The 25,594-nt window shown below is 46.7% G+C and overlaps 1 protein-coding gene across 2 annotated transcripts in view; it reads right to left on the bottom strand.

Annotated features, from left to right (window-relative positions):
* The window catches only part of GALNT10 (polypeptide N-acetylgalactosaminyltransferase 10), a 176,778-nt gene that overhangs the window by 90,239 nt on the left and 60,945 nt on the right, over positions 1 to 25,594 (bottom strand). For both annotated transcript variants that reach the window (XM_036424767.2, XM_036424766.2), the window contains exons 2-3: positions 3,412 to 3,514; positions 700 to 838 (exon numbers count right to left, since the gene is read on the bottom strand). In XM_036424767.2, the coding sequence (XP_036280660.1) occupies positions 700 to 838; positions 3,412 to 3,514 (242 nt within the window). The remainder of the gene's footprint in view (positions 1 to 699; positions 839 to 3,411; positions 3,515 to 25,594) is intronic.

Below are 25,594 nucleotides of genomic sequence, written 5' to 3' on the forward strand. Positions count from 1 at the left end.
GTCGACCTATGAACTAGGAGGTTACAGTTCTAGTCCTGGTCAGAGAGGACGGGAGGAGAGAGAGAGATAGAAACATCAACGATTGGAGAGAATCACTCATCAGCTGCCTCCTGCACGCCCCACACCGGGGATCGAGCCTACAATCCAGGCATGTGTCCTGACCGGGAATCGAACTGTGACTTCCTGGTTCCCAGGTTGAGGCTCAACCACTGCCACGCTGGCTGGGAGCCACAGTTACCTTTATAATCATTCCATACGTCCCCTCTCGAATGATTTGAGGTAGCTTATCACAAGACATAAATATACTCAGGATAGCTAAAATAAAGATTAAAAATACAGGAACACCACACGCAGAGAGTGGAGAGTAATGGTTGAAACTGTCATTGCAATTGTCTTCTAAGTTGAGGTCTGAACTTCCCCGTGGGCCAGAGCCCAAAGGAAATGCAGAGGTTCCCTGTTCCCACTGTCTGAACACAGAGAGGTGACTGGCCCTTTTAGGGAGACACCATTGTCTCTATGTCCCTCTGCCACAGCTGCTCTACATCCTAGAAACATGGATCACACGAACTTTCCCACAAAGCCCCGTGTAACAGGAGGGACTCTCCTCCGGCAGCGCTTCCTGTACCTGCTGCTTTAATTCTCAACAAGAGCGGAGGGCAAACTCCTCCCATCCCAGAGGATGAGAGATGTCACACTTACTTCGGGTGCCGGATATCAGGGAGAGAGCGATTCAGGGAGATCTTATCGCTGACGTAGATGTTAAATCCATTTTCTCGGTACGCCTGATCCACTCTCTCAGCATCCGTCATGGGGTATGGCCTCCCTTGTTCTCCATTTCCTGGGAGCAAAGAGCAAAGTCAATGTTGCTAATTGAATGGCAGGGGACGAAGGATGGAAAATAGGATACAACCACAAAGATGAAACCTGATGCTGGATACAGAGGGTCTGTGCAGCTTTTGCAGGGGGGAGTGTACAGAGGGGAAGGGAGTGAGCATTCCGTCACGGCCGAGCCACACACTTTATAGAGCCTGTCCTCGTGTCATCGCCACAGGAAGCAAGTGGGCGAACATGAGAGCCCTCAGCCTATAGATGGATAAAGCCCGTGCTCCCTCCACTCTGCCAGGAGCCCCAATTATCCCTGACCGGGGAGTCTAATCACCTGGAGGGAGACTAGGTCCACGTACGAGCTGATCAATCCCGGGGCAGTCACAGCACCTCTCTGACTGTAGCTGACCCGCCCTGGTACCCACAGCATGCTGAGAGCCCAATAGATGCTGTGCAGGCAAGAGCTTTTTGTAAACGATAAAGCACCATATAAATGTGAGGAAATGTTATGGCTATTCTCCAGGCAGGGCAAACTTTATATCCAAGTCAAGGGGTGTTAATGGAGGGATGAGGACACATATGTAATACCTTAATCAATAAAAAAATTAAAAATTTTTTTAAATAGCCACAAACGATACAAGATGCTTTGAGTTTTTTAAAACCAGCAAACAAATTAAGATCTGCCCAGGCTCGGGCAGGACTGCTTGGAAAGCGCTGATGTGAGCCACCGACTCGATTGGATAAAGCGGTATTCTTTCTGCTCTCTGTACAATCCAGCTGGGGAAAGAGTTCCCGGTGCTCCAGGAAGTTATCCTCAGGGTTCCCAGGATGCGGGTGGGGAGTGGGGATGTCCGCACCGAGACTGCAGAATCCGACACTGCTGAGGGTCCTGAAGGAACGGCAGTGAGACGGCTGGTCAGACAGGACCTCATCCTCTGGAGCGTACGCTCTGAGCATCGTCCTGTGCTGTTTGTAAAGCGAATATGGACAGCACGAGCCTGATGGGGAGGTGCAAGCTAAGAGGTGGAGCTCATGGACTGTAGCTACTGCAATCCTGCCCGATGAGGGAGAGGACTGCCATCGGTTTGACGCTCCATGTCAAACACCGTGGGCCAGTGCCTGGGACGGGTTCCACAAGGGACTCAGGTGCAGCAGAAGCAGAAGCAGCTCTCGGGGCGGGAGCCTCAGGAAGACAGGACGGGAGCTATCAAGTGGGCCCTGCAGTGGGCAGGGTGGGAGCCAGAGTCCAGCCGGGCTATCCCAGCTCTGTCCCCTTGGGCGTGCCTTTTGCCTGTCTATGTCTTGGTTGTCGCCTGTGTCTTAATTGGGATAAGAAGGTTCAGTGTGATGATTAAGGAGGTGATGTAGGGCAAGGCATCTGGTACCCAGTTAGCACCGGTCATTATTATTCTGGATAATTTCTCCAGGGCTTACTCCTTTCTTTGGCATGCTAATGACTCTGGTACAACTGTTTGGCATGTCAGCTCCTTTGAAATGTCTCCTTTTTTAAATTTAAGCAGCCCTCCCCCACCCTAACCTAACCCTTCATTCTGAATTACTGGCATACAGAAAAATGCATGTCGTGTCTTTAGATTTCCCTGAATTTCAGTTAAGTTATCATTTCAGCTCTATTCAAAGCCTTGTTGGAATCTGGTTTTTGTCATAATGTGATTTTAAGAAAATCAATAGTGGGTGCCTTTCACTGAGATAAAAACGAATAAAATACCAATCGCTTCTATTTCTTTAGTGTTTTCCAGGGTAAAGCTACTTCATACCAATACCCGAGGCTGTCGAAGCAGGAAGCATGAGCTCCAGTGACAGAAGGGGAAACTGAGCTCAGGGGTTATGGAATTTTCCTGACGGCCACATGGCTGATAAGGGGTGTCAGAGCTGCCCTCCTGACTCCTAGTCCAGGCTCTCTACAAATAACTCTCCAAGTAATCTCCCTTCCCAACTCCCCAGCTGTAACAGAAACTGCTCCAGAGACGAGTTAGCCAAAGAAAATGTTAGCTGAAGCCCAATAAATTCATTCAGCCTCGTGGCTGTAGGGCTGGTAGGGGTCAACTCTGCCTTCCAGACCTGGGTTTAAATTCTAAGCCTCCAGCCTCCTCTTTCTCACTGTGTGACAGTGGGCAGATTACCCCACCTCTCTGAACGACAGGTCCCTTCTCATCAAATGGGCCATAAAGGTTGATTTGGGGATTCACCGAGAAAATGTGCAGAATGAAGCGTGAGCCGTGCTCACTGTAAATACTCATAAATGGTGGCTCTTATTATCGCTGCTCCTCATTTTAGTGATAAAACATCTCATAAGGGGGAGACATTTTTTATCGCCCAATAAAGGTGGCAAGGCAAATTCCTGAAAGCAGTGGATCTGGTGATGTGAGTGGAGAAAGGATGGGGCCAGCTCACAGGTGAAGAGGGGATTCCAGAATCAGGGGAAGGGAGGGTAGAAGGTGGCCGATGGAGAGGACTTGACAGGAGGTCCAGACACCCCATTAAACACACATACACGCACACGCACACACATGCTCACACGCATACTCTCTCCACAGGCCTGCCCGTGGAGGGCACCTCTCTCCGTACCTACACGCTGAGCATCCCTTCTGATGGCTTCTTTGTCATGCCAGTCCTTCAGCTTTTGTCCATCTCCCAAGAAAAATATCTTCTTCTGCTGATTCTGTGATCCCTTAAAAAAAAAAAAAAAAAAAAAGAAAAAGACAAAAACTGTGAAAAAGGAAAAGAAAAGGGGGAAGTAAGTTTAATAACAGAGACCCAGAAATTACACTGTCTAAGGGAGCTTTTGGCATCGATTGAATGTCTGTCAATGGTTCATTTATTGACCCCCGTTGTATACCTCTGTCAGTGCCACCCAGGTACACAAAAGTCCGGATGATGAGCCCACCCTCTTAGGAGTCAGAAACCAGCAGAGAAAAACCCAGACGGACAAACATTCCTTTCACTCAAGAAAAAGCAGTACGTGTGGCGCTGCCAAGAGAAATATAACACCACCACGAGCCACAAATGTGAGCCACATCTGCAACTTTACGTTTTCTAGTATTCACGCTGGGAAGAAAAAGAAACAGGGGAAGTTAGTTTTGGTAATGTACTCTATTTACCCCGATAAACGCTATGGAAAATATTTCACCACGCAATGTAAAAAATCCATTGAGATACTTTACTTTCGTTTTTGTACTAAGTCTTCAACCTGCAGCGTGTGTTTTACACTTGTGCTCATCTCGATTCAGGCCCCTTTCACGTGCACCACAGCCACAGGTGGCCGGTGGCTACCTAAGGGGTGGGGCAGTGTAGGTGACCCTCTGATGACAGGCCCGCAGAAAGTGCTACAGGTGTTCACCTCCACCTGGGAGAACTGGAGGTTTCATGACAGAAGGCTGAACTTCAGACAGGCTGAAACGAGGGGCACGCAAGGCAAACGGCCTGGGCACAGACTCTCAGGGATAGGAGAGTCGCAAAACTAGGCTTGGCCTTGTTCATTTCTGAAGTCACAGGAGGGTGAACATTTGGCCACTGTGTGGGATGGATGAACCAACAGTTGAATGCTGAAAGGAAACAGGCCGATGCAACAGTCCCCAGAGAGCATGGGGTCTGGCTCTGAAGCTGTTTATGATGCATCTGGGGAGGGGAGCCCATCCTCTTGGGCCCATTAGAGCCAGTTTCCCTAATTAAATGAGGCTGCATGCCTGGGGTCACCTGAATGTGCCAGATGCTTTCCCACGCCCTGTGGCGAAGTCTAAAGACTCAGAACCTTCCCAAGGTAACACCACTTAGGTATCTTCCGTGTTCCCTTGGATGAGATTGGCTTTCCACGTCACCTTGCCCGTTAAAATTCCCGCAAGCCAGTCCTTGCCACCGTGGCGTGCAGAATCCAATAGTCCTATTTCCTATGTAATTAACTACAAAGGCCCTGAAAGTGTGGTGTGCCGGAATGTCAGCTGTAGAAAGAAGCCACCGGGATAAAACAGTCCACACACTGGTTTAATTAAGTTTCCGGCTGATTCTTAAGTTAGCAGATTGTCTACAACAGTGCAATATCCTTACAACAGCTTTAATGACAATAACAATACATTGTCCTCCCTCCTACAGGCCTCTCCGAGTTGCAAGAAGAAAATTCCGAAAGCTGGCCTTCCGGATGTCTTGGTCAGGGATGGAAAGAAAAAACAGAGGCCACGTGCCCGCAAACGGTTCTCGGGGTTCACAGAAATCGCAGAGGCTGAGCTGGAAGTTCAGCCTTCCGGGGATTTCAACTGTGCTGAGCTGCACTGGAATGCTTGGTGCTGCCTCGGGGAGAGGGAGGCTGAGCGCAGGTCCTTGACCCTCTGTCAGTCAGACCAATCAGACCAGGATGCATCTCTCTGTTTTCTGTACTCAAGATCCAGGTGGGGTTTCATTTTAAAATGGTCCTCTGCTAAAAACAAATCTCCAGGCAAGTGAACAAATAAATATACTTGGAAACTGAGCTAGGGCCACCTCCATATTTCAAAGATACGGAAACAGAGCCTTGGGGTGGGTCAGGGACCTGCCCAAATAAATATGTCTCAATGACACGACTGATCAATCGTGAGCTATTTAGCGATTTTTCTCCAGCCCTCCTTCCCAAGGCCTTTTCCACTTTCTGCTGCCCAAAGACTGGAACTCCGGCTGGTTTCTTTAGGTCACTGGGGGAACTCAAAAGGCCCTGCAGGAGCCTTAACGGAAGGTACCAATTCAAAGTGATTCTCAAAGTGTGGTCTCGAAAACAGCAGCACCCACACCACCTGCAGCTATTAGCAGAAGTTATGGAATGACTGAGGGGCTAGTGTAGGATGGAGAAGAAATTCCAAGGGTTGGGTCAGGGGGCTAGGATGAAACAGGACCATTTGGAAGACGTTAGAAGAGGCCAGGAACAGGCTGCCCATCAGGGTGTGAAGGAGGAAATCAAGGGCTGGTCAGGCTAGTGCTGCTCACATTTTATGTGCAACAGAATCACGTGGGGATCTTGTTCAACGCAGGGTCTGACTCAGGAGATCTGGGCGGGGCCTGGGATTCTGCATTTCTAACAAGCTCCGTGGTGATGCGGACGCTGCTGGCCCATGGAGCACCATTACGTGACCTTTAAAGGACATTTTGAGAGTCGAAGACTCCATGATGGGCACAGTTTCCTTCGTATTCCTCTTGTGTGAAAGTCTTCCCACACAGCTGGGAATGGGGGACGGGGTTGAATCTCACAGCTGTGGCCTCACAGAAGCAAACTCCTTAAATCTTGTTCTCAGAATGGGCAGTGAATTAATTGCTGAACTTACAGGGTAGAGAATTAAGGTTCCTAAATTCTAGAAGTTCCACCATACCCATGGCTTCTACCATCTCCACTGACTTTGCCTTAAAGGTGTATGTTCCTCTGGGGTGATCTGCAGAGATGACCTGTTGTAGGTGGTATCACGAGTTCTCCCATCATCCCTAACGTAAGAGACCTTGGCGCTCGTGGACACAGGGGTTCTGCACGTCTAAACTTGTAGTTAGGAGAGGGTCCTCTAATATCCAAGCTAAGCAGCTGCTCAGAGACAATGAGCCCTTCCTTCCTCATCTTGCAGGTGGGGAAACTGAGGCCCAAAGAAGCCATACTACTTACCCAAGGCTACACAAGCAGGCAAGAGAAGAGCCTGTTGACTTCCGGGCTAGTTCTCAGTGGAGAGAACCCTTGCAATATGAACCTTGGACAAGCTACCGGAGTCACGGGCACCTCGATTTTTCTACCAGGAAAATGGAGATGGCACTCCTGCCCAAAGGATACTTTCAGATGGACTGAGAAAAATCACAAACCCTGTGTTCTGAGCACTTTCAGAACTTACACACAGAATGTGGATATCAAGTCTTCTAGGGTTTTAAGAATCTAAATTGACATGTTCCCACCAAATCACCTTGATATAGGACTCAAATTTTACTATATGGGTTTAAAAGATTCCAGTAAAAGGTCGGAACTGTTAGTAGGAGAAAACAGAGCAATCAGAGCCCACAGGGCCCTATCCACAAACCTTAATAAAATTTGTGGTCAATTTCAGGTGTTTAAGAGTCTCTGAGGTCCATCGTGGAAAGCTCATAGATCATTCAAACTATCACCAAACGTTTACTGAGAACCACTCAGTGCTAGGCACTGAGGGAACAGGCAACGGAGTTTACAGCCAGATCCGTTTCTCTCAAAGGGCGCTGGCTCTTGGGAGACTTCACTTTAGATGTAAAGTCCTGGGCCCCACACTGAACCCATTAAATCAAAGTATCTGGCGCTGGGAAGCTAGGATGATGTGTTTTTAACACTATTCCCCAGTTGAGTCTGATTCACAATCAAGGTGGAAAAACACCTGTCTAAAACTAGCTGCTTCATTTTACAGATACGAGATCTGAGACTAACAGAGTGGGACAGACTTGCCCTAAATCCCATAACTTGTCAGCCCCCAACCCACAGCAGGTCTGGCTGTTCTCTCCCCGAGCCAGACTGTGAGCTTCTTGCAGGCAAGTGCATGTCACTGTGCTCTCGTAGGCCGATACCTGGCCCACCTTAGGCCCTCAGTGGAATGAGTGAATGAATGAGTGGTTGCTCATCACTGTGATAGGTAGCCTAATGATTCAGAACATTCTGGTTCCAGAGTTGGAAAAGCCTAGGTTTTTACTTCCTGGGGAGATGGACCTCAGTTTCCTGGACTGAAAAAATAGGGAAAACTAACAGAATGGCCTGCAGGTTGTTGGGTGGATGAACTGAGTCACTCTCTACACAGCATCTAGATTGGTGTCTGGCACAAAGTTAGGCCCTGCCAGTAACGGACTACTGCTATCAATTCATTCTTTTCAGAGAAAGGTTGTGATACAATGTTTGCGATGACCATGTTTGGGGAGTGGGGCTGGGGATGGGGGGAAGAGTGGGGAGGGGCGGGAGAGACACTAGGAAAGGGATGGGAATCAAATAATAAAACTGTGAGCCCTGCAGAGGCAACCTATTTTGCACCGGAGCCAGTTCAACTGGCTATTGCTGATAACAGGATTTAGAGTTTCCTCATTAACAGGTCATATGGCCCCGTGGAAATCCAATGTTCCTCAGGAAAGCCAAGTGTCCTTAATTAATAATGGCAATCTACATTAGAAACAAATGCCACACGACCTTTAGCAACAAGAAAGGCTTAGACAATGCTTCTCAAAAGACAGCAATTCTTTGCAATAGAGGTCATTTAATATCATGCAAAAAACAAAAACAAAAACAAAAAAAAAAAACCAACAACAAACACGCCTGGAATTCTAGTCCAGAGATAATTTAAAGTTTCTTTAATTCTACAGACTCACAGATCTGTCTAGGAAAGTGGGAATTATTTTCCTTCTCAGTTTGCAAATATCCTTTTGCTACCGGAAGCATAAGGGACTGGGAAGGAGCATGGCAAGAAAGGAGAGGGAGAAGGGTGGGGGAGGCTGGCAGAATTAACGTGGAAATCGCAGTAAATAATAAACTGGAAATGGATTTTGACTGGCCCCTCTAAATAACTGCTCCTGGTATCTTCGTGCTTTTACTTACCGTTTCCCTGGAAGATGTGATTAGTGTTCAAACAGCCACACACTCACACACGCAAATGGAATTTTAATCTTTTGTTTAATCACTACTTAGCGTGCCTGGCACCCTTCGGAGGGAGGGAAGAAAGGTGGCGAAGCAAGCCAACTGTGTCCTGCCCCAGAAGAGAGACCTGTGACAGGGCGCGCTCTGATCCCCGCACTGCAGACTCGGCAACTGCTGCTCAGCACATCAGCTGGCCAGTGCCTTCAAGATAACGGAGAAAGAGCTGCAGGCTCTGAAATGGCAAAGCTGAAAGGAAAACTGAGGAGGTCGCCTGCTTCACTCAGGGTCTGAGGACACATTACAGACCAGTTTCTGCTGCAAATTTTAGATGGCTTTCCCCGGACCCTCCTCTCTACTGCCCCTACAAAGGAGCTGGAATGATTTTGTTTTGAGGTTTAAATGACTCTATATAATTCCAAGCATTTGGTAATCTGCTAAGTAGATTATCCTAATAACCTTCCTAGACACACACACACACACACACACACACACACACACACACACAGACACACACACACGCAACAAAGCATCCTTTAAGATTGCCTTCAAGGTTATACTTCAAAGAGGGCCACGGGGGACGTAAGCCAGCCAAAGGTGTAAAATTACTTTAAGCAAAGGAGTTTGGACAGTTGGATAAATGCACTTTCTTCATGAATTTTGAGGACATACACTAGATTGTTTTGATTTATTTATTCGTTCATTCCGCAAATGGGAATAGGTCATTGCAGAACTGTGGGGAGACCAAGATAAATGAAACAGTCCCTGGTCTCATCAAAAATCACACATAGGAGACAAGTAGGTGAGACAGGAAAACACACACAACACTGTAACTAACGGTCTTGAAAGTTGTACAGAGACATTCTATGGGCATTTCCGAGACCCGAAGGTTAGAGTCTACCTGACATGATCAGGGAAGAATTCTTCTAGGAACAGAGGCTTGGGAGGTATGTGGAAGGATGGGTAGGAGTTGGACTATTAGCAATGGAGGGGTGGAATCCAGCTGGAGAGAAATGGGCAAAGAAATGAAGGTTAGAAAGTAAGGGGCATATTTATTTAATGGCAAGGGGCCTGATTTGGCTGGAGTGAGTGGGGCACAAAAGAATCATGAGCAAGGAGGGAAGGAAGTCTGGACCAGAATCCAAGGGCCTTACACTTGAGCTGTGTGGCAGGTGGGAGCCACAGAAGGTGTCTGAGCAAGAAACAGGCTGGAGTAGAACTCAAAAAATGAAGTTTTTTTCCACTTGCAATTAACCTAAGAATGCTCCTCTTCTCGGGAGAGAAGCAGGGAGAAAGGGGATCCTGTGTCCTTAGGAAGACATGCCCCCTCTTTGCAGGCTGAGGCCCACTCCCATCCTGGCCTCCAGTAAGGCAGACTGCTGGGGGTGACCTGAGCCCAGCCCTTCTGCAGTAGGCTGCTGCCTGAGAAAGCCGACCTTTCACAACAACCAGGCCCAAGCTGCAGGAGAAAACAATAAAAACTAAGGGCACCGTTTGTGAGTAAATAGAGATGCTATAACCCCGAAACCACGAGATGGCCTACGTCTGCTGGGCCCCTGTGTCAGGCAGGTCCTGTTTCACTCAGCAATGGGTGTGTCAATTTCCCTCCCTCCTACACCTCTGTCATCTCAACACCAGGAGTCTGGAGTCTGAAAGCTGATTCCCTAAGAGGGCAAGGCCATTCACAGATAGGAACCTCTGTTTAAAAGGCTGGTCCTGAACAGTAAGTCCTCACTTACCATCCTCAGGCTTTAAGTGAAACGATATGTGATGCAACCAATGCTACCATCGGCTAGTTGGCATAAGTGAGTTAAATTCCATCTCCGTTATCGCCGGTATATCCTCCTCCACCTCCCTCCTCCCCGCCTTGACTTGGGGTAGCAGACACAGAATACAGCGCACAGATGATGTGTTGCAGAATTGTGCTCCTTGTAACCTGTATAATTTTGTTAACCAAGTGTCACCCTGATAAATTCAGTAAAAGGGAGAGGGGGCAAGAAGTACAAATAGGTAGTAACAAAATAGTCATGGAGATGTAAAGTGCAGCCTAGGGAATTCTATATAATAAAAGGCTAATATGCAAATTATCCCCTCGGGAGTTCAACGGGGAGACCAGGAATTTGATCACTTGCTATGATGTGCGCTGACCTCAAGGGGGTGGCATGGAATATGGTGGGCGACCAGCAGCCAGTGGGGCGCTGAGGGAGCGAGGGAAGGAAGAGGCAGGGAGGTGGGGCCTGATCGGGCCCCGATCGGCCCTGATGGGCCCTGATCGCTGGCCAGGCCTAGGGACCCTTCCCGTGCACAAATTTCATGCACCGGGCCGCTAGTATAATCAATAATATTCTAATAACCTTGCATGGTGTCAGATGAATATGAGATTTACTGGAATGATAACTTAGTATTTATATAATATTTAACCACTGGGGATGTACACCAGAAACTAATATAATATTATATGTCAAATGTTATTGAAAAATAAAATTTAATTTTAAAAGATTTTTTTTTTTTTTAAAAAGAGTTCCTATGACATCTTTGTATTCATAAAAACATCACCAAACTTCTAAATAAAGACCTAAAACACTTCTAATGTTAAACACTGGAATAAATGTGAGCTAACTATACATTTAAGAAAGATTAATAAAAACAAGTAAGATTGCTATATTCCAACCTTATTCCAGTTCAGAGTCGTGAGTAAACAGGCTGGAGCCAATCCTAGCAGCTCAGGGAACAAGGAGGAAACCAACCCTGGTGAGGACGCCCTTCCATCCTACCGCCCCAGGGCACACACACCACACTCAGACTGCGACAAGGCAGACACTTCAGTTCCCCAACCTGCACATCGCTGGGCCATGGGAGCAAACCCGAGGAACTGGACAAAACCCACTCATGCGGGGAGCACCTGCAAACGCCCCGGGGCCTATTCCCCCCATCCCTCATCAACATGATAGTGAGACCACATTAAACGAAATGACACTATTTGAGGACCTGCTGTACTTCCAAGGGCAGAGCCATACCACCATCCAATTCACCGTTTTATACAGATGATTCAGAAAAGGTCACTTGCCACGTAAGGTATAAACGCTCATTAAAGTACTTTTTTTAAAAGCAGCAGATGGGGGGGGGGGGGGGCGAGAAAAGCCAAGACTCTTTGCTGTTATCTGAAGGGCAAATGAAACCCATAATAAGTTTTCCATGTTAAAAGACAATGGCAACTTGAACCATTTTCTTGAGGAAGTTTCTAAATGTTTTATCTCGGGGGGGGGGGGGGGAACAACAACAATACTCTGATCATTTGTTAATGTTCATCTGAGAGTCTCATCCACCCATTCATCCATCCATTTGCCCGTCCGTCCATCCATCCGTTTTAATGCTTAATGAATACAAACACACGCAGGCTCTGTGCGAAGTGTCCAGGAGACACTGGAGAGCAAGAGAGCTTACAGTGCTGTGTGCGGCAGGGGGTTACAGACTTTAATCCAGAACCACAAGTAAATTAAAATAGTCACCGTGGCTCATTGCCTAAAAGAAAGGTACGTGGTGCAAAGAAAGCCCCTTTCTTTCAGATCGGATCAGGGTGATTGCGTCTGTTCAGGGGGGTCAGTAAAGCTTCCCTGCGGAGATAGAGGATGGTTAGGTGTTAACTCACTCCCTCAGAAGGCACCGTGATGACTCCAATCAAAGAAAGTCATCAGTTTTAAGGAAGGAGGAAAAACTGCCCACACTGGACCTTAAAGAGGTGGTTTATTTTTATATCCCATGGGCGACTGTCAAGGCCAATACTGATTTTATGTTATTTTCTTCTAAATTGGTGTTTATTATAACCCAACCCTTTCATAAGATGAAACTTTACTATATTATTGCCATTCTACCCACTTTGTAGATGACCACACGGAGGCTGGGGGAGAAAAGGGATAGGAAAAATATTTTGCAAAGTGCCAGCCACCACCTGAGTGCAATCATCACAGCTAACGGTCTGCCCCCTCCTTGCCACATCTCAGTGTCTAGCAATTCGCCAGGCATGTGGTCCGTTCCAGGAGAGGAAAACTCGCTGAAGCGAATAATTCTTCTGCACCTCATTCATCGGGGTCTTGTGTATGATGAACCACAGAAAACCCTAACACGTGTTCTTTACAGAGGCTCAAGTCAAGCAAAACAGAGGGCCATTATACTGCTCCGCAGAGCAGATGTGGATGGGTAAGGGGAGAGGCAGGCAGAATTGGCACACTGAGTAGAAGGCAAGTTCCAAGTCTTTCAAGGACCAAAAAATGACGGCAAACCCATCTCTTGAGTCTTCTAGTTGGGAAATAGGGACTGAGTCACCAAGCAACAGAGTCACTGCTTCATGATAGTAATAATTACAATCATCACCCCCTATATCAAGCATGTCAAACTCACAGTCCGAGGGCCTCATGAGGCCCACAATGAGTATTTCTGCAGCCCAGCCAATTTAATGGTGTGAGCAGTTATCTACCATCTCCTGTCAGATCCAAAGTTACTGACATTCACCTTGGGTCAGTTTTGAAAGTAATCACTGCGAACAAGATTTCCCCCAAAGTAGGAAAGATAGTAGCCGAGAAGAGAAGCCAAGTGTCAGGAAGAAAACATTAATTTTACCATTGCTCTAGTTCTTTTATATATATCTGCTATATTTTTCAAAATAAACCTACATTTCTATGAAAATAGAAGCTTTTGGTTTTTTTGCGATCCACATAGACTTAAACCTTGTTGATTTGGCTGTGTTAGCCTTTGAGTTTGACATGCTTGCCCTACATCCTGAAGATGGAAAAACAGAGTGTGTAAGAGCACTTGCTTCAGAGTCAGAAAGACCCACCGGGAGTCACAGTTCTGCTGCTTACCAGCTATGTGACCTTAGGCAAGTCACAGTTTTCCCAAGCCTGGGTTCCCAACAAGAAGGAGGGGGAGGGAGTGGGTTGCTAATAGTATCTAGCATAAAGGTTATTGTGAGGATTAAATAAGAGACAGCAAGTCAAGGTTCTTAGCAGCATTTGGTATGTAAGAAGCACTAAAAATCATAGGTATAATTACTAGCTATGAGTAGCCCTTTGCATGAATCTGTGTGCCAGTAGCTCTCTGCGGGGCCTGGCTGCTCCACGCCTGCTGCCTAGAGGCTCTCCATGGCCAGAGGTCTTCTGTGGCCAGGGCGGGACACTTGCCTCATCACTGCAGCGACGAAGCCGCTCATGCTGCCCGTTCTCAGTGGCCACCCTCCCCAGGACTGGGGAATTCCAGCCGGGCTGAGGGGACTGGACACCACCATCTTTGTGATGGAGTGACGGTTAATTTGCATATTACCTTTAAAAAATATATATATATATTATTGATTTTTTACAGAGAGAAGGAGAGAGGGATAGAGAGCTAGAAACGTTGATGAGAGAGAAACATCGACCAGCTGCTTCTTGCACACCCCTTACTGGGGATGTGTCCGCAACCAAGGTACATGGCCTTGACTGGAATCGAACCCGGGACCTTTCAGTCCGCAGGCCAACGCTCCACGACTGAGCCAAACCAGTTTCGGCTGCATATTACCCTTTTATTAGACAGGATTATTTTGATAATACTTTGCAATTTACAAAGCACTTTCACATATTTTATCCCATTTCCCATTTCTTCGCTACAGTCACAAAGAATGAAAGCAGGCATCACTGACCTGGCATAATATTCTACCTTGCAGAGACACCTGAGAACTCTCAGCACTGTGCTCCCAGCGGCCCTCACCACTCAGTCAGTGTTGCCTGAGCTGGAAGGGTGAACTCCCAAGTACACCTGGCAGGCTGACATCCACGGGTTGATTTCTACAGCAGATCTTCAAGCTGGCGGGCTGTTACTGCCTACAACGTCCCCCAAGGCGGGGTGGGGTGGGGTGGGGTGGGGAAGAAGTGACTGATGGCATCCCCTCTTCTGGTGCTGCCTCCCACCCCACCCCCTCACACACACCTTAGTCTCACTCTGGCATTATTCTCAGAGAATGAGCTCTTAGACATACGCTGCCCCAGTGAGTAAAACCACACGAGTGTAACCGCAGCAGCAGGCAGGATGGCTTTCTCAGAACACTTTCTGTCATGACATTAGACACTCCTGAAGGAGTGGCTCCACACTCTCCGGCGAGCCTCCCCTGACCTCCCTGACTGGGTAATGTCCCCGAGCGGGCCCTGAGAGCATCCTTATTGCTCCTTTGTGACGTCACATCCATTTGGGTGATGATTTCATTACTGTCCCCAAATTGTGAGCTCCACGAGGGTGGGAGATGGCAATTTTCGTTGAGTGAATGAATGAACAGAGACATCTTTTGTTTTAGCTTTTCTAGATGAGAGGAAGTCATCCATGATTAGACAGCCACAAGAATTTAATACCATAAAGGGGTCCCGAGGATTAACTTTATCCTCTGACTAAAAGGCTTCAGGTCAAGTTAATGAGCTACAAAACTCTAAAAGAGAGCTGGTCCACTTGATCCTAAAATGGTTTCTAAAAGATGCCACAGACTTTGAACTCTTCTACCTTCTTCCTTCCTTCATTTCAAACTGTGTGTTCCTTTCCTTAAGGTTCGCGCAGAAATTGCTGCATGTCCCCTAGGAGCTGTTCTCTTTTTCTGCCAGAGTAACAGGAATTTTACTGGGAATATGACTGCTCAGAATAAAGATGGCATATCCCAGGCGGTCTTGCAGCTAGATGTGATCAGATGGGGTTATATCCAGTGAGTTATGCATACAGGTGTTGAGAAAGTTCATGGGACCTACCTGAAGAAATCATAGGGTTTGCACCTTTCCCCTCTTCTTTATCCCACCCATCTTGCCGCCCAGAATGCAAACGCCACCATGCTGGATTCCGAGGTGGAGGTCCATCCCCTTGGGATGGGCAAGCTGTTAGTGAGAAGGAGCCCAAGTTCCTGAGGACTTCATGGAGCAGGACTGTCCTATCAGCCCTGGAGTGCTCACCTCCAGACTCTCACGTGAGAGAAAGATGAACCATTCCTGTGTGTCAGCCATTCAAATATAAGCTTAGCAGATACAAGTGGTCTCTTGAAGTCTGAAACCTAGGAAGCCACTTGGTGGGATGGAGAGGACCCTGAAGGCAGGTCCAGAAGGCCCAGGTGTCAGACTCCTGCCTCTGCATTCAGGAAGAGCGGGACGGGGGGCAAGTCCTTTGTCTTTCTACGTCTCCACTCACCGACTGTACTATACAGGCCAAAATGTTATCTGTCCATGACATGATTATTTACACACACACACAAAAAGAAAATGACAAGAACTCTACAAAAAAGCTAGTGTAATTAGTGAGGTTAGCAGTGGCACAGAATACAAGGTTGACATATGAAAATCCATTGTATTTCTAATGAAACACCGAAAACTGAAATAAAACATACTGTTTAAATGGCATCAGAAATGCTAAATATTTGATGGGCAAATTTAACAAAAAAATGTGCAGAACTCTGCTGAGACAAATCAGAGATTTAAATAGAGAGATGTATCATGTTTATGGATCAGGAGATTTTGATATTGTTCCTCATTCCCAAGAAAGCTAATCCTTCCAATTTTCAGTCCTTACATATTCTCATGCTCTCTTGGAGATTCACAAAGTATATTAACATATTTATGGTCTGCAAAGTCTCATAGAAAAGAAAGCTGCCCAACTTTGTTTAATCCAGCATTTCACAAATTTATTGGAGAAGTTCCCACCCCCAAGAGCGAACAATTTATATCCTAGGAAACTCGTGGACCTCATTTTGAAATGTTATGCTAATAATGACAGGGTTTATGAGGGAGAACACAACACAGGTCCTCCCCTCTGCAATGTACAATTGGTTCTTTGTTTTCTTTAAAGCACATAGACATGGAACAATTAGTAGATTTTAAGCTGACCTACTGACAGAGGAGGAGACAAAGAAAGCTTATGATAATGTAAGGTCTTTCTAAGTAGGGGTGTCGAACTCAATCAGAGAAGGGGCCAAAATCTAAAATCCAGCCTAAATCGCGGGCCGAATGGTTTACTGAACAGTCATAAACTGTCATTGTGATGGAAACGCAACGAAGTGCAGTGATGACAGCGCGGTGCGGGCCACATTGCAAGGCCTGGCGGGACGGATTTGGCCCGCGGGCCTTGTGTTTGACACATGTGTTCTAAAGGAAGGCTCTGGTCAACTGCTGAAACACATCATCCATCTGTCTACACATCCATCCATCCATCCATCCATCCATCCAATAAATGTTTATTGTGCAACTACTGTTTGTTGGCCTTGGGTTACGTGCCTTACAGAATATCATAAAGGGCACAGCGTCTGTCTATGATACAGGTCAGATTTGAGATAATTTCATTCAAGAATTGCTATTGTGACCTGGGAGAAGAACCATGAATTATTCTCTTAGAATCATTGGTCTGGGGACAGTTCTGCAGAAGGCACTGGGTTGGACACTGATGCATGAGAGCTGGTGAGGGCACCACATGAGCAAAGGAGATAGGTTGTCCAGGAACATACCTCTTTTATCTTCTACTTGCATAGAAGACTCCAGACTGTTTTATAATCTTTGCTTCTTATAACTGTGGTTAACAGATCAGTTTACATATGTTTTAATGGTTTCTTATATGTAAATTTCTCCCCAAACCCTTGTTTAGTTTGGGAAACAATGCATTTGAAGTTGGGAGGGAGTTTTTTTTTTTTCTATTCTAGAGAATTTAGGACGATTTCACAGGATAGCCGGGTTGGGCTGATGGAAAGCGGCTCTAGTCCTCCACCCCTTCCTGTACCCATGCCCCTTGCAATGGAATCATGCACCCCTTCCAGTGAGAGGTTGGGTCTATTTCCCTACCTTCTGAACCTGGGCAGGCCATGACTTACTTTGGCCGAAAGAATGAGGCAGTAGTATTGATAACAGTGCGTCAGTTTTGAGCCTAAGCCTCCTGAGACTTGGACTCTTTCACCCTATTTTTTTTTGTTCTTCTGTCTCCTCTAAAGGGACAGGGGGGTCCCCCGAGGGGCAGGGGGGACCCCGAGGGGCAAGTGGAAGATGAGACACGTAGGGAACCGAGGTTATCCTATGCCAGCTGACTGGTATGGGAGAGCCAAGCCAAGGCCCGCAGAGCCACCTCATCCACCATAGCTGACCAGGGATGCAGGAGAGAATCCAGCCAGACCAGAGAAACCATCCAACTGACTGATCTGAAGACCCATAAACAAGAATATCCGTCTGCTGTGTGAAGCCGCTGAGTGTTGCTACAGCTACAGTCTGTTATGCAGCACTGTTTATGGTGATTAGAAGTAACAAAATGACCTTGTAGAGGATTCAGAGACTACAGGTACCAAAATAGAAATACCACTTGGAATCCTGTTCTCCTGCTTCATTTTTAAATATTTTTATTGATTTCAGAGAGGAAGGGAGAGGAAGAGAGAAATAGAAACATCAATAATGAGAGAAAGTCATTGATCAGCTGCCTCCTGCACAGTAGGAGATCCTACTGGGGATCGAGCCTGCAACCCAATCATGTGTCCTTGACCGGAATCAAACCCAGGACCCGAAGGCTGACATTCTATCCACTGAGCCAAACCCACTAGGGCCTGCTTCATTTTTTTAAATATCCAACTTGCACCTGCCTTTCAATGCTTCATTCAAATACTATATAGTTTCAAGAACCCTAATTCTATTCCCCTCCACTTAAATAATCATCTCTCCTCCCATTGACCTCTCACTGTCCTTTCTCTCCCCTTCTCTTTTTGGAAGTTAGCACTTATGGTCTCAAATTATAGCCATTTGTATCCATGTCATTCCTTTCTACTGGATTCTAAACCAATGCTTTCAAACTGTCTGTGATGAAGAACCACTTTGCTCTAATTTCCCATTCGTTGCAAACCAAACCCTCGTGGTAGGCAGAATTCTAAGAATGAGCCCCAGGGAGCCTCATCCGCTTATACACTCCCCTCCCCTTCGGGTGTGGGTGGAACCTGTGAATACGATGAGCCAGTCCTGGGGATGCGAGGCACAGTATTTCCTCTCCTTATGGATTCTGCAATGGACTCAGAGAAGCTCAGTAGCTTGCCAAGATCAGTGTCGATAGGCAGTGGGCCTGTGTTCCTAACCACACTTTTGCAAGGTGAATGGGTCTTCTCCCAGCTCATACCATTTCCCTGTCCCTTCAGCATCCTGCCTATCAAAGCACCAGGTTCAATTTTGCCTGAAATGGCTGCACAATCCACCTTGAAACATTTCCCTGTAAATGCAACCTGGGGGAAGCAATCCAAGGGTGGCCTGTTTCCTGTCCCCCTGAGTCTGAGTGACACTCAGCGGTGCACAGCTTATCCTCCCCAGCTGCTGGCCCACAGGAGGGCAGAGTATGTCTGCAGCTACAGCGGCGAAAGCAGCAGCCTGTGCCACAGGACTAGACACCCGCCTCCCTCATTCCTTTGCTAAATCGAAGGCAAACAAAGTACAGGAGAAGTGGGAGGGGCCTGAGGGAAGTCTCTTAATTCTGTTATTTTCCAACTATATTCAATGGATCCCTTCCTGAGGCTGCAACTGGTGGCAGGGGAGTGAGTCCTGGCAGGAGGGGCGCCGACTTCTTCTTTGTCATATATTCAGTAGGCTTTCAATTAAGATTACATGACAAGCCGAAACAGGTTTGCTCAGTGGTAGAGCGTCAGTCTGTGGACTGAAAGGTCCCAGGTTCCATTCCGGTCAAGGGCATGTACCTTGGTTGCGGGCATCCCCAGTAGGGGGCGTGCAAGAGGCAGCCAATCGATGATTCTCATGTTTCTGACTCTCTATCCCTCTCTCTTCCTCTCTGTAAAAAAAATAAAATAAAATAGAAAATATATATATATATATTTTAAAAAAAAATTACATGGTAAGTGTTCCTAACAAAAAGTTTGAAAATCAACGATCGAAGCCAAACCCTTCCTTGTACCTATCATTTGATTTGCAATTTTAAAAATAATAAAGGCACATGGTGAAAGAATCACAAAGTTAAAAGAGTATATACCATGAAAGAGAAATCTTTCCTTACTCCCAACCCCTAGCCCCACTCTATGGATATCCACGATTAACAGTTTCATGAGTGTTCCTTCCAGAGTTTTTGATAAGGAAACTGGCCCCCGGGGCTGACTTGTCTGAGATTACTCAGCCGGGGCTATTTATGGATGTTACGCTTCAGACACTTCTCTCTTCCTTTAGAACGTGCATGTCTTAAATGTTTCCATAGATTGCAAACTCTCTCCCCCATCCACCTGCAGCTGCGAAAACCACACGTTATGCATCTTCTGGCCTCACTCACTAAACAGGAAAATGTCAAGTCTTTTCTGTGTGACCATATTTCCCCATGGCCTTTGCATCATATGGTGGAGAAAGCAGGATCACGTTCTCCACTGCCCAGCGTTCCAGCCAGGAGCAGTGGCTGTGAAAGTGTGCGCTCATCATGGGGTTTGGGGTGGTGGAGGGTCTCAGGCTGGAAACAGAGTCCTGGGAGGGGCAACCCCTGGGCATCCTTGGCCTCAGGAGACCCACCAGCAGTTCAGGTGCTCTCTGGGTGCCCTGCCCCCCTCCCCATGGTCTCCTGGCCCCAAACTGCTGTCCTCATTCCCAAACTTCCTGCTTGCTTGCGGTGCCTCTGTCGTTCTGCGGGCATTCCCCACCTACAGCCCCTCTTCCTGCCTGCCTTCACCTGCACCATTTCCAGGCCGAGCCCACTTCCTGCCTGGCAGCAGAGAGTACACAGAGGGCAGGGCACCCAGAGCCTCCTTCTTTCCTAGACAAGGCCCAGCAGGCCAACATTTACTGGCCTTCCTATGAGCCAGACTATGCTAGGCAATTTACAGACCTTATCCTCACAAGTCTCAAAGGTGGCACTATTATTATGGTCCCATTATATAGATGAGGAAACCGAATAGGAAGTGGTAGATGGCATAGGAACTTGGAGCTGGATAACCCAAGGCAGGGCAGGAAATTCTTCAAGTTACTACAGCTGAAGAGTTGCTCTTGACCTTGAGGCCTCTGATGTCACGCCCGCCCATTACACTGCCCACAGCATGTTCCTGAATGGACAAACCACCTGCTGTACACCAGGCAGGCTATGAGCAACTCCCCTCCCTATTATGCAACTTGAAGTGGACTGTGAGCATAAGAGAAGGCCCTAGGTCTGTGAGGAAATTAATCCCACATTTCTTGTCAGCAGAGGTGCAGACTCCCTGCCGTTGCCTAGGTTACCTGCCTGGAGCTAAAGCCACTGCCGACACTCCCCTATTTACCTTAATCAGTCAGATTGGCTTGGCTCCCTCTGGAGGGGTGCACAGACTTCACCACGCCCCCAGGATAAGCGAATTTGGGGAGCCCTTCTTGGGGAAATGACTGAAGTACTTACTGCAGGCAGGTGGCCCTGGAGGCCGGTGTGGTCACCAAGAAGGTGACAGAGGGGCCTCCTGGAATCAGGGTGTGAAAAGAGAGCCTTGCTGTCAATGGTGTTTTTACCAAGAAATTTCAACTGTCACTCAGAAGGCTAAAATACACCACCAGACAGGGCATAATTACAGGGTGTATGATGCAGGCTATTCCCAAGGACGGCGTGAGACCTGAGGAAACAGCTGTCTCATATGTGAAAGGCCCCGTTCTGTGTTTCGTGTTTTTAAAAATTACACAAGAAGGAGGCAGAGGAGTGATGAAGCCGGTTTTCACAGTGCAGAGGGCTCAATTTCTTTCTTTTAAAATAAATATATTTTTATTGATTCCAGAGAGGAAGGAGGGGGGTGGGGGGGGGGAGAGAGAGAGAGAGAGAGAGAGAGAGAGAGAGAGAGAGAGAGAGAGAAAGGGAGACAGAGACAGAGAGAGAGAGAGAGAGAGAGAGAGAGAGAGAGAGAGAGAGAAAGGGTGAGAGAGAGAAACATCAATGATGAGAGAGAATGGAATGCCTCCTGCACATCCCCCCGCTCCTCTTACTAAGAATTGAAGCTGGAACCCAGGCATGTGCCCTGACTGGAATCAAACCCTGACCTCTTAGTTCATAGGTCGTTGCTTAACCCGGCTGGGTGAGGGCTCAAGTTCTAAGAAACATGCTCTGCCAGCTGACCTGAGTCTGAGCATGGGCTCTACAGGCATTTCTGCCTTTCAACTCCTTCCTCTCGTTATGTGCGTTTTAGTTTCCTATAAGAGTCACACATGGTCAGACATGAGGCACTTATATCGTCAGGGCTTAAAGAACACAAAATTTACAGGAATATTAACTTCAGCTTTCCACCAGACAGAAATGGACACATAAAAGAGTCAGAACCCCCACACACACCCTTGGCCTTGGAAGGCTTAAGTGCAGCAAAATCATCTAAAGAAGCCCATGACTCTACTGTTAAACCCCAAGCTAAGCACGACCTTCTCTATACAGAGCCCCACCCTCGTTTACAGGAATTAAATATTTGTCCAGGCAATTGTTTCTTCAGTCACACCATCACTCCAAGTTATCCCTCTCTTTCATTTTTTAAAGGTACCGAGTGAGCAACATACGTTGTTCCCACTGACCACTTAATGTCCCAGGAGCTGTGATTTCACATGTGACCCTAAGCAGGCCAGGCCTCAGTTTCTTCATCCGAAGAAGGGGGAGGATAAGGGCTGCCCGGACTACTTCATCACTATAAAGAGGCTCAGAAAGGACCGGGAACATGAAAACACTTCGTGACAATGAAGGGCCAGACAGGTGGGAGCGGTCATTACCATCTTCTGAGGATGTGAAATCACTCTGCCCATCTTATCTGTAACACGTCTGGTGAGTCCGTGAGTCCAGGCCACCTCCAGCCTGACCCTTGTTCTTAGGCAAAATGATGCTAAGTTCAGGTAAGTCTGTAACTGTTACCCAGTCACACAACTAGACTGGGGCTGGAAAAAAAGTCTGCAGTGTTCGGTGGGCCACAATGCCAATAAACAGTCCTGCTCCCAACCTCTGAAAGGGCCTCATGAATGAAATCCTCAGGAGGAGGGACCTAGTCCTTGAGGTGCTTGGCTAGCTTTGCTTTGGTGGTGGGATCTGCCCATCGCACTACTGCATGTGCCATCTGGCCTTGCTAATAACTGCTCAAGCTGCAACCTTCCTACTCAAGTCACCATGTTATAAGCAATTACTTGGCTCTGTGCAAAAATGTTAATTTCATGCTTGGTAAACACATCTCTTGTAAAAGACCAACCTGCCTATAAAAATTGCTTTTTTGACATCCCTAAGATAATCTTTAAGGGAAATAAAAGGAAAAAAGAGAGGGAGGAAGAGGGTATCCTCTTAATCCCTTTCTATAACCTTCTTTCTCTTGAGACTTTTTTTTTTTTTTTAAGTGACAAAAGAGAAGTATTGAGAGAAAGGTTCACCAGGAGGCAGAGAAATAGCCACATCAATGAAGACTAACTTCTAAGGAGGCTGAAACCCTTGCAAGTTCAGTGTGCACTTTCAATTAGGTAGAAGGAGTTTGGGAAGCCTGTGAATGTCACGCCTTCAGGCCGCCTGACCTTAGCATTTTAGAGTGAGAGCCCTTAGCGATGATTTGGTCTGAACATCTCATGCTGCGGGCGAGGTCAATGCTGGGGTCAAGATTCCAACCCAAAGACTGTGCGTTCAGGCAGGATGTGGCCCCATGGCAGAGAGGAAATCTAAGTCGTTTTTCTAAAAGTTGAGGAGAGTGACTCCTGTCCTCCTCTTCCCCAGTGATCCCTACAGAGCTGTGTGCTCCTGACACCTGCCCCTGGAACAAGAAGCCACTGAAGCAGCAGACGGCACAAGTCAAGTCCAGAAGCATTTCTTTTTTTCTTTTTTTTCTTTTTTTAATATATTTTTTATTGATTTTTTACAGAGAGAAAAGGAGAGTGATAGAGAGCTAGTAACGTCAATGAGGGAGAAACATCAACCAGCTGCCTCTTGCACATCCCCTACCGGGGATGTGCCCGCAACCAAGGTACATGCCCTTGTCCGGAATCGAACCCGGGACCTTTCAGTCCGCAGACCCACGCTCTACCACTGAGCCAAACCAGTTTCGGCAAGTCCAGAAGCATTTCTTCAACATCTTTATCTTCAACATTCATCTCAGATCTCAAGTCTTACTTTCCACACTATCATATGGATGTCTGATTTTAACTATTTTAAAAATACATATTTTTTATTGATTTCAGAGAAGAAGAGAGAGGGAGATAGAAATATCAATAATGAAAAAGAATCACTGATCTGCTGCTTCCCGCGTGCCCCACAATAGGGATCAAGCCCACAACCTGGACATGTGCCCTGAGTGGGAATTGAACTATGACCTCCTGTTTCACAGGTCAACGCTCAACCACACTGCCTAGACATAACTTTATTTAATGTAAAAATGTCTCTTTCCTATGTATGTATGAAAGCCCATATATAGGCAAAGATCCAATTAACTATAATATTAGCAGATGCTAAGCTCTTAACAAGGGACCAAAGGCCAGGCAGGGAAAGACAAGATCAATTACAATTTGGTGCAAGGTTCTCCAGAAAATTGGTAAGGTTTTTTTGTGTGTGTGTTTGTTTTTTTAATGACAGTCCTTATTCTTATTTTCCTGGCTATAGGTTATTTGGAAAAGAGAAAAGCACAAAGAGGAAAACTTAAACCCCCTACAGCACACTGGGTAAAGGGTAAACAGGATCTCTTTGTAGTATTTTTTACAACTGCATGTGGAATATGCAATTATCTTAAAATAAAATAAAAATAATTTAGAAAATCCTCCATAATCCCAGCACCCAATCATAGCCACTGCTAATAATTATGTGGTGATCCTTTTTTTAATCTTGTTTCAATGGGCATGTCTGCAATCTGAAACCTAAATGGAGTTCTGGAACCGGTTTTCTTCACCTACCATTGTGTCAAGATAAATTTCCCGTTATTAAAAGTTCTTTGAAAGTATTTTCAAAGGGTATATTATATTCTAATACATGGATGAATCATTTCTCTTACTGCTGGACGTTTAATTGCTTCCAATTTTCCACTATTAAATTTTTTTCATGTTACACGTATTTTAATATGATAAAAATTCTCTTTTTAAGTTTCAATAAACATCTCACATTTCTGACTACCTCCTCAGGCTGGACTCCCAGAAAGAAAATTCCTGGAACATTTTTTTTTTTTTTTTTTAGGTTCTCATTGCACCTTAACAGAATTCTTTCTGTTGAGAAAACGAGGTGGGCAACATTTGTTGTTGTTCAATGAGGATGGAAAATGTCTCCATAGACAAACTCCACGAGACTGCAAAGTGCCTAATTGGTGACTTTCAAGTACAGGACCATCTGGGAGAAGGCAAGAAGGTCCAAGAAAAAAAGAAAGCGCAGAAGATGCCGGTGTGCATAAACACCTGTACCCACTGCCTCCCACAACCACATCAAAATTACAACTAAAATACAGAACAACCATCATCAAGAACCACTGAAAAGGTGGCTGAATGGAAGAACTACAACTAGAGAAGTAAAGAAGAAAGCCCACTGAGACTGGTAGGAGGTGCAGAGGCGCAGAACGGGCTGGTCTGCACCCACATGGGCCGCTTTTTTAATCAGGAGGGAGATTGTCTCTGTAGAGGATGCCCGGAGGAGCAAGGAAGGGGTTCTGGCCCCACACCAGACCCCAAGCCTGGTCTCAGAGCTTGGAAAAGAAGTCCCTACAGGCAGTAAGAACTACAGGCTGTAAAAATCAGTGCATATTGGGGCTCAGTGACACAGAGGCTGCTGGAGACCCAGCTGTTCCTCTTAAAAGGCCGGCACCATAAACTGAACTTATAAAGTCCCGCTTCCTCTGAGCTTCAGCACCAGGGCGAGGCTTTGGGGGACCCAGACATATACAAGGAGGAAATGGATTGTCTGGCATTGGGACAGGAACTTGGGGGTGGCTTTCTCCCAGATGGAGGTGCTCACAGGGATCATTGTTCCTATACTGGGACCTCCCTGGTTACAGGGCTGACTGGCAGCCATTTCTGTTTGCTCCGCCCTGGTGATTCCTTAAGACACGGCCTCATCCAACTTACAACCCCATCCAAGCTGCTTGCAATGGCTTTTGCGTATCAATGGCCTGTCCTCAGGCTAAAATCTCTCAAAAAAGCTGCAACTGGGTCAGGGAGCCCAAACCTATTAATAAAGGCCCAAGACCTGGAACTAGCACAAGCCTCCTATTGCATTGCTGGGCCTCATCTGGGCACTTCCAAACCT

This window comes from Pipistrellus kuhlii, unplaced genomic scaffold, assembly GCF_014108245.1.
Source record: "Pipistrellus kuhlii isolate mPipKuh1 unplaced genomic scaffold, mPipKuh1.p scaffold_m20_p_8, whole genome shotgun sequence".
Classification (NCBI taxonomy): domain Eukaryota; kingdom Metazoa; phylum Chordata; class Mammalia; order Chiroptera; family Vespertilionidae; genus Pipistrellus; species Pipistrellus kuhlii.